Source organism: Engraulis encrasicolus, chromosome 5 (assembly GCF_034702125.1).
Source record: "Engraulis encrasicolus isolate BLACKSEA-1 chromosome 5, IST_EnEncr_1.0, whole genome shotgun sequence".
In the NCBI taxonomy this organism is placed as follows: domain Eukaryota; kingdom Metazoa; phylum Chordata; class Actinopteri; order Clupeiformes; family Engraulidae; genus Engraulis; species Engraulis encrasicolus.
In genome coordinates, this window is record NC_085861.1 from 13,297,827 (window position 1) to 13,307,826 (window position 10,000).

A 10,000-nucleotide genomic window follows, 5' to 3' on the forward strand; every position below is an offset into this window, starting at 1 on the left:
AGGGCAAAGGAAGGTGATGTCAAACTGTTTCTTGCTGTGCTTTCTTCCCATCACCTCCACATAGATTCAGACAGGAGGGACCCATAACCCTCTAGTACTCAGACCACACAATAAGGCTAATCTCTAATGTCATCCTCCAACAATCTCTCTCTCTCTCTCTCTCTCTCTCTCTCTCTCTCTCTCTCTCTCTCTCTCTCTCTCTCTCTCTCTCTCTCCTGTCATCTCCCTCTATCTCTCTGTCTTTCAGTATCTGTCTGTCCTCGCTCTCTCTGTCATTCACCCTTGTTTTCTCTATCTCTCTCTCTCTCTCCGGTTATCTCTCCTTTCACCATAATCGTCCTTTGGCTATGCTGTCCTCCCCTTTAGAAGAGGTGAGCGTGTCTGTGTGTGTGTTTGTGTGTAAGTTGGTATGAAGGAGGTGCATGGAGCGAACAGGCAGGGACCAGATTAATTTGGTCGAGTCTTTTTTTTCCCCTGAAAGAAAGAAAGAACGAGAAAATAGAGTTCCTTCCTGCGCCTGCCCCAATCAGATGACATATTTACAGGTCCCTGTCGGAGAGTGCCATAACACTGGAGGCCTTGGTCTAGACGGCCCCAGATATGCTGACGTCACCCCTGCTTTCCCAGACTCAGGAGAAGGAGAGGGAGGGGAGGGAGGGAGGCATGGGGTTGGGGAGGAGAGGGAGAGGGAGAGGACGTGGAGAGAGAGAGAGAGAAAGGAGTATGGGGAGAAGAGGGAGATAGTGAGATAGGGGAGGAGGAGGAGGATGGGGAGGTGAGAGAGAGAGAGAGAAAGATGGGGGGAGGCGGAGGAGGATGGGGAGGAGAGGGAGAGGACATGGAGAGAGAGAGAGAGAGAAAGATATGGGAGGAGGAGGATGGGCAGGAGAGGGAGAGGACGTGGACGGGGAGAGACCGAGCGAGAGAATGATAGGAGGAGGATGAGGAGGAGAGCACACTGAGGGAGTACAATGTTTGGGAGATGGAGGAAGAGGGGGAGGGGGGAGGGAAAGAGGAGGAGGATGCATGGAGAGGAGACAGAGGACATGGAGAGAGAGCAGGGGGGATGAGGAGGAGAGGACACGGAAAGAAAGGTTCACAAGAGAGAGAGGACATGCGAGAGAAAGCAAGGAGGTGAAGGATGGGGGAGAGAGAGAGAGACAGGCTGTGAAGAGAGAGTCGAGAGGACATAGGGAGAGAAAGAGGAGGATGGGGAGGAGAGTTGAAGGATGGGACGGAGGGAGGAGAGGACCGTAACAAGGAGGGTGGAAAGGGGGAGGACAGAGAGAGAGGACATGGGAAGAATGAAAGGAGGGGGTAGAAGAGGTGGAGAGTGGAGGGACAACTGGAGGAGGGGGAAGGAGAGCAAATGAAGAGGAGAGAGGCAGAGGATATTGAGAGGACATGGGGGGGAGAGAGAGAGGAGAGGGGTGGAGGTGGTGGTGGGCGGTGAAGTGATGGGTTTACCGCTCCCTGTGCCATGACACATTAGGAAAACAAAAAGCCCCTTCCGAGCCCTTAATTATCGCATCCACCTTTAGGAGTGCTGGTTCAGATGTTGTTTTAGTGCGCCGTCCAGAGCCTGTGGCCGCCGACTTGTGGTCCTCCACGACCACAGCCTCTGTCACTTGGCCGCAAATAAATAAATAAACAAGCCGTGGCTAAAAGGTCACCGCTAGGTTTTTCACTTGGAGACCTTCACAGCCCGGTCGCTTGTGTTGTGTGCCGTGTATGTATTTCTATTTTCCCTACATGGAACTGGTGGGTATATACTAAGAAACGGCTTAAGTAGTAAAGTCGGTTAAGTCAACCACCTTGAGGTAGAGGTACATCATCTAATAGAAGAGTGTGGAGTTCTCGTTTTCTTAACTAAATAATGCCTGCAAGCAGGGCCGCTGACAGCTTTGGCTGGGCCCGGGACAAAGTCATCTAAAAAGCACCCTCCACCCATTACATAGTTGTTACAATATACTGAATACCCATTTCTGGGCCCGGGACAACTGACCCCTTTGTCCACCCTTGTCGACTCACCTGCCCGCAGGTATATCTATTAGCAAATTTACCACTTCCTTATCACTACCATCTCCTTTATCACTAGTATACCCCCAGCGGCCTGTAAAGAGGTTTCATTATCATGAGTCCATTGCACTGATTGCACAATATGGTAAGAATATACATTAGTCTACATTCGAAACATATTTAAAGCTCAAGTCAAGTCAAGTTTACTTTATTGTCAAAAATCTATGTAACAGGGTTAGCACAGAAGTTTGAAATTGGGTTTGACCAGTCTCCAATATGCAGTTTAACTAAAAACTACAATAATATATATATTTTTAAAAACCCATCAGTCACTGTGTTACATTTCAATTCAGCATATTTTGCCTATTTCTGCGGGGAACCCTTTGTCGTGTCTTCATGACTCATCAGAGCTGTCAGTGCAGAGGGAGAGGGGCAGTGGTGCGCTGGGCTGACGTAGAAGCTGACCTCTGGCTACCGGCTGGGCTGCGTGCGCAATGACGACAGCTTAACCCGGTCTCCGAAACCGAGATTTCATTTCTTGGAACATACCAACAACATTGTACTTCTCACTGCAACTTGGAGACTGTGTGATAGGCAGAGATTAAACAAATATATATTATTGTAATAACTAAAAGATGAAGTGCCACACCTAGTGGTCAATAGGGGTACAACATTGGGCGACTGCACACCATTTGAAGCAACAGAGGTGACATGTTTGGTGAGTTTTGTGTGCGTCCCAACACTGTTGTTTTCATTCTCTCGTAAGAACCATTTCAATACAGGAACCTCTTTGGTGAGAATGTGCCGTACAAGAAGCCAGTGCCCCATCACACTGCATAGACCTTTCTCATTTGAGGTATTTGATCACGTGGAATTCATGATCCACCTATGCACAAACCACAAGCAAGCATGTTGTGTGCATGCGTTAGAACACCCCATTAGCCCGGCATGTGTTTGTGCCATTTAACGTCGATATTTCAATGACGACTCTTAGCAATTAAAACGTTATTAGGAAGTAATAATAAAAAATGTGTTTACTGCCTCAAATGGACTTCATAACTTAATCAAATAAAGAGATTATGTGGGCTAAATAAACTACCCTGGTGGGCTTGCCACATAAAGAAAGGCATGTTTCTAAATTAAACAGGCTAGCCTACTGTGGGCCACTGTTCCTTGTTAAAGGCAGACTCAGAAGTCATTACATGACATCAATTATGTTCCTCATAGGCCTAATAAACGTATACTTTTGTAGCAGTTACTGTCACCAGGTGTCCCTCATATGCTACCGTCATCTAAATTTCCCTTATCCAGTATTATGTAACAATCTTATTCCTTGTAACTCTGCCCTGTTTAGTCAACAATTTACATAGGGATCTTTCGATTTGTGGAATATCCCGCCTCACTTTGGAATAATGTGGGTCTATTTGAGCACCGCGCTAGGACCCTGAGGAGACTTTGTGGCAGCGGGCTAAATTGCATGTGTCATCTTCGAAATTTTAAATGAGACAAAAAAAACTCCACTCTGGCCAAGGGGCTTCAAAACTCTGCCGAAAAGCCCAACAAGATCTCCAATGCTCCACGTGACAGGAGAGGCTATATAGAAAAAGCAACCTCAAGCATCAGGACCAGTAAGCTACTGCCACTACAGCTCAGCCGGAGCATCAGCAGAAATCTACACTGACTGGTGAAAGCATTCTGAATAGGCTACATTTCAGTCACGATGTACTATTGGTGAACTCGCTTCAGTAGGTTACAACGAGGCGAACTTCCATGTGTAGGTTTACCGGAGTGTGCGCTAAGGAGGGCTTTCCAAAGAGAGCAAAAGATTTCAATACGAACGGATTTCTGCTTTTTTAAGACTTAAGTTTTTGTTTGACTGTCATCCAAGAGTGATGTTTTATGTTCCAGTCCAGCTGTGGCACTCTGAAGGAACTTAACTTTACTTTACAAGGAGAACCGTAGACCTCTTTTCATGCAGGTATTTGCTCCGCATCGTTTTATCTTTGCACGCAGCATCTTAGCCTATGTTCAGCGCGTTCGGAGATGTTGACTTGTGACATGCTATAGAAACAGTTTATCATTTGTTCATTTATTCATTTGTTGCCAAGCTCCCTTTGCCCAAGCGCAGAGCAAGGAACACACGTGTCTAATTGATTTAGCGTTAATTTACAACCCATTTCCATACAATAAACAACTCTTTGGCATAAACTAATCTTTCATCATCCGGACAAATGCGTTGATCGTATCATCAGCGGTGTGCTGCCCGAATAACAGCGTGTTATCTTTCTTTCCCCAGCTTAAAAGGAGGATACTTTCGATTGAGAATTTCCCCGATCTTCGTAAAATGACATTATCCAGCGGTGAGAAATTATGCCGCTACTCGACTGATGTGTGACACGTTGGGATCTAGTCTAGTTCTCAACTCCTGGTCGCTTGTTGTGAGGACAACCGTGTATTTAAAAACAAAAATCACGTCTGGGGATTTGGAAGAGTGATTGGGAGAAGTCCCATCCACAGCACCTTCTGATTTGAGTCGGGAGAACAACAGCCGTCCAGATGCAGTTTCGACTTTTCTCCTTTGCCCTAATCGTGTTGAACTGCATGGAGTACAGCCACTGTCAGCCGCAGTCGCATCGCTGGAGACGGAACAAAAGAGGTAAGATTTTGTCACTGGGAGACATAAACTAGCCTACTTGTATTCTGCATCTCAGACTAAACATGCCATCGCTCCGATGAGTGTAGAGGGTTGGGGATTCGGAATTCTGACATGATGCGTAAAGCTGGGCTGGTGCGTAAAGGTAGTTTCTACACTAAACCTGTGTAGGAAAGGCAGTTATGAAGATTAGTGTGACTGATGGAAGCCTATGTCCAATGTTGGCAAGAAAGTAAAGTAATTTGGGCAGAAGTAAAGATGCTTTATGGTTGGGATGATGCTGTACTCTTCCTCAAATTTAACGGACTTGCCTGGTCACGGTGTTTTTTGTTGTCTCTCTTTGATCAAACAAGTCCTGATGTGAGATGTTAACACATTTAGGTCAACCTGATGCGTTAAAGTCTTCAAACGAATAATGTAGGGCCTATAGGGATGGTTATCGCTTATTGGCGTTAGAGACCTTGCATTTTTGAGTGAGTTCTTGGTTTGCCGTATTCATTTGTCGTAAATGCTGTTTTGGAAGTGAGCCTCGGAAGATGAGATCATGCCCTTGTATGATAATAGGAGGTGCGATAAGAACGAAGACGCCGTAAAGCGACATATCAGATATCCTAATCGATCCCGTTGCTGTCGCGGGGAACATTTACAAATGGCATGCATGTCTCCTGACCTCTCCTGCTGCCCTTTCAACTAAATGTAACACAACCCAATACCCTTCCCGTAATAAGTTTAATTGATAGACCACTTGTAAATGATTCAATCGTTAAACTGCTATGTAAAGCAATTGTTCATGCACAACGGAGTGGTGGCTTGCTGTCATTTTTTTTTAAATCAATGATGGCATGTAGTTTACACTCGGCAAATTACGCTTTATTTCCCCAATTTAACTCCAATATTCAAAACATTGCACGTTAGATAATCTCTTTCAGTTTGCTTTTGGTAGGCCCTGTGTGTGTTAAGGCAACCCAGTAGACTTAACCATAGAGAATTTCGTGAATTAAATGATTGTTTTCATTAGGCTGCGTCAAAGTGATCCATTTCTGCATCAACTTTGGGTTGATTGCTTCGCGCGTAAAATGTCACCGGCGCATATGAAGTTTCTAATAGTGTAACAAATACATGTTTCAAGGGAGGAATATGAAATGGCAAATTGTGCCATGGCACTTGATGTCAACAAATCAGTTCTTGTGCCACCAGTTTGTGTTGTAAAATCTCAGACGAGACTACAAAACATTCAATAGCGCGGCTTTCTAGTACCGTGGAGCGTGGCGTGTAGAGAACGAGCAGTTGGAAGTCACCTCATGAATAGCTGTTGCCTCCCCCCCCCTCATTTCCCACTGTCATGTGAATTGGCTCTCATCATCAGCTAAGCTGCTTTTAATTGATCGCGTAGCTCTTGATTGATTTCAGAGCTGTAGGAACCACCCATAACAATCCCCACTTGGAAAGCGTAAGGATTAGGTCTCCTCCGTAAATCGCGGGGCGCACAACGATTCACCGTCAGCCAGTCGGAAGGCAGCGCCTGGTGTTTGCTGTTCGACTGATCCCTCTTAGCCTCTGAGCTTATTGAGCCAAATATCCTATTGGAACTAAGGAGGATGAGGTGTATAGGGGCTCTATTGATTGCATTGGTAAATGACGGCATGCAGTTCACCGTACCACACACACACACACACACACACGCACTCTCTTGAATCAAGTTTAACAGTCCCTTGCCACAGGAGCGCATAGCGTGCCCTTTTTATACCCGTCAATTTTTGGTAAATTATTAATGCGTAGTAGTAGGCAACCGTATATTCAATCGTATGCATGCCATACCAGAGGGGAAACCTCCATACACAGCGCAGCGGCTGCAAGCCCACCCCTACCCATCTGCAAATAATCAGGCAATCACTGCGGGGTACTGGCACACACACATACGTTTTCTGGCCCACTGTTTTTCTACGAGGGATTCTGTGATCTCAGCTACTCCATAACATCATTTTCTTAATGGGATCAAACTTGCTGGCGTAGGTGAACCATAGTTACGTTTTGGGGGGCGTTTAGGAAACTGTGAAGGGGCTAACTACATGTAAAACGTGTGTAAGACCAAAGACTTTTAGCCTACACGGATCACATTTTTCAGTGTGTGTCCACGCTAATGTGTGTTTGGTCGGGGGGGTAATTTACTCTTGTGACCCAGAGACACCATTAAATCAGATCCATGTTATGCAAAGCTCCCTGAATTACGCCAACAGAACAGAAATAATTACAACAGAACCTCACTTGAAGTCCTGCGTGTCTTATAAGTCTTTGGGGGTAGGTAGGGTGAGGTGAGTGAGTAAGCGAGTAAGGGAGGGAGTTGACTCTGTGTCCCCTTGTTTCAGGTGAAAAATGGGAGGCAAATAGTGACATTTAACATTCAGTGGCAAGGAGCCAAGCCTGAACGTTTTTTCTTTTTTTTTAACTTCCTTCCTTTAAGTTATCGTGCAGTCAGAGAAGCATGTGTTGTGTGTGTGTGAGCAAGAGGGCCCTGTTACTATGATAGACTCTGAAATGCACCATTCACCCCCACCCCCAGACACACACGCGCGCGCACACACACCCACACACACACACACACACACACACACACACACACACACACACACACACACACACACACACACACACACACACACACACACACACACACACACACACACACACGCACACACACTCCTTGTTACCCTCAAGGTTCCTGTGACAGCTTTATATACAGTCTCCCTGGCAGGCTCTCGCACAGAGACCAGACCCAATCAGTCTGAAGCAGCCGGGCCGACTGGGCCGAGCCGAGCCCAGCCTTGGTCCCCCTGGCTCATTTGGTACCGCATGCGAATTGGCCTCACATTTTGGCCCCCTTTAGTCTTGACCGCACTGCAATGCACTGCACTTGCGTACAGCGAGACAAAATCCCATGGCCTCATACTCTAGATCAGTGGTTCCCAACCTTTTTCTTAAGGGACCCATGTTTTTACTATTGTAAGCTTTGGTGACCCAACCACGCGAGCGCCCGCACGAGACGGAGTCACAAGATGCCCTCCGTTTCCTGCGAAAACTTATTTTAGTTATTTTATTCCTCAATTCGTCTTTGGTCAAATATAGAATAAATGTTTAATGTAGCACTTACAATTTCTTGCGTCTATGCATTTATTAGTTAAATGCTTTGTCTTTTATTCAACATGGGCTATATATATTTAAAACGAAACCCCTTAAAATCAAGAGGGCTCCGCGACCCCCTGTGGATCTTTGGCGACCCATAAGGGGGGGTCCCGACCCATAGGTTGGGAACCACTGCTCTAGATGGCTGTGTGTGCATAATGTGCGGTGTTTACACTGAAGGTATTGTGTTAGCTGGGAACAGCAGAGCCCTCCGTGCTACTCCTCCGCCCGCAGCACGATGAGTTTGTGGTCAGTCAGAGCAAATGGAAGTTTTTTGCATGTTTTAATGAGTGGTGCTATCATCTTCAGTTCAGCCATGAGGGGGGAAAGGGAGACTCTCTGCAGGCTTTGCAGGGTCACACATGCTCACACACACAAGGCAAGCTTGCCTTGCATGCAAACACGCACTCACGCACACACACACACACACACACACACACACACACACACACACACACACATGCACGCAAACACACACACACACACACACACACACACACACACACACACACACACTCATGCACGCAAACACACACACACACACACACACACACACACACACACACACACACACACACACACACACACACAGAAATACACACATGCATACGCGCATGCACACTTGCATGTATGCAAGTATGCACACACACATGCACATGTGTGCGTACCCATGTACACATACGGTACACCTAGTGCACACATGCAAACACACACACACACACACACACTCACGCACACACGCACACACACAGAGCGTGTAAAAGGCCCAACACAGCGTTACACTCCACTCCCCCTGGCCTGTTTTGCTCTCTCTCTCTCTCTCTCTCTCTCTCTCTCTCTCTCTCTCTCTCTCTCTCTCTCTCTCTCTCTCTCTCTCTCTTTCTCTCTCTCTCTCAGGCTGCGTAAGAGCAACAGCCCTGACAGAAAGAAAAAAAAGACATATTAAATTTACACCTCCTTACCCCCCACTCTGCCCTCTACAGAGTGCTCCCTCATGCCAACAGGCCCTGGCCATGATATCATTGCTCCTCAATTCAAGGGTATTAGTTTTCATGCTTTATTCCCAGGCAGGCTAATGATGCCACCTGCTGACTGTATAAAAACAGAGAGAGGGCGCAGCGAGGGCTGCGTGCCTCCCACAGGAGCTGGAGCTGGGCTACTCTGAAGAGGTCTAGCTAGAGGACTGGCACTGCACCCCTGATCGCAACTGGGGGGTGGCGTATGGGGTGGGGGTGAAGGAGGAATGGGGTGGGGGCGGGGGGGGGGGGGGGGGGAGGGGGGATGGGTAGTTGTACAGTGTTGTTTACAGGAAGTGGCGTCAATCATTTTGAACTCGGTACTAGGATGAACTGTGCTTTGTGTGTGTGTGTGTGTGCGTCCGTCCGTCCGTGCGTGCGTGTGTGTCTGTGTGTGTGTGTGTGTGTGTGTGTGTATGTGTGTGCGGGCGTGCGGGCGCGTGCGTGTGTGCATGCATGCGTGTGTGCGTGCGTGTGTGTGTTTTTGTGTTTGAGAGTGTGTTTGTGTGTCGGCCCGCATGCCTGTGCACATATGTGCGTGTGTCGTGTGTGCGCGCATGTGTATTTCAGTGATGCAATCAAACGTTCGGTTTGCCAGTCCAATCCGGTTCTCGTACGAGGCTAGTAGTACTCACAGACAATGCCTCTAATCAAAGTGTATTGTAATGTAATAATAATATTTATAGCACCAGTAACTAATGCATTTCATCACATTGAACACCAGACTAAACACAGTAATTACAAACCTAATAAAAACATTGATGGAAATTGTATTTTAGATTGTGACTTGGATACAGTTTAGTATACAGTACAGTCATATGCCTGAAGGGCGCTTGGTCTGCAGTTGGAGAGGAGAGAGACTACAGTATGTATACAGGAAGAGCAGAGAGATGCTGGAGGCTGTGGAAAGGCATGTGGTGATGGAACAGGTTGGTGTGGTGGAACTGGAGAAGAGGACAGGAGAGGAGACGGGAGAGGGACAAGGGGAAGGAGGGGGTGGTGGCTACGTGAGTGAAGAGGAAAGGAAGAGGAGAATTTGGGGGGGGGGGGGGTGCTATGGATGTCTCTGTGAGTGAAGAGGAAAGGAGAGAGAGAATGCTGTGCGTGTGGGCGGGGGGGGGGGTGGGGGTCC

General features: G+C 47.2%; 1 protein-coding gene across 2 annotated transcripts in view; it reads left to right on the forward strand.

Annotated features, from left to right (window-relative positions):
* The first annotated feature begins 3,662 nt into the window (after positions 1-3,662).
* rspo2 (R-spondin 2) overlaps positions 3,663-10,000 on the forward strand; it is a 114,118-nt gene continuing 107,780 nt past the window's right edge. For both annotated transcript variants that reach the window (XM_063198733.1, XM_063198734.1), the window contains exons 1-2: positions 3,663-3,997; positions 4,316-4,675. In XM_063198733.1, the coding sequence (XP_063054803.1) occupies positions 4,576-4,675 (100 nt within the window). In that variant the 5' untranslated portion in view covers positions 3,663-3,997; positions 4,316-4,575. The remainder of the gene's footprint in view (positions 3,998-4,315; positions 4,676-10,000) is intronic.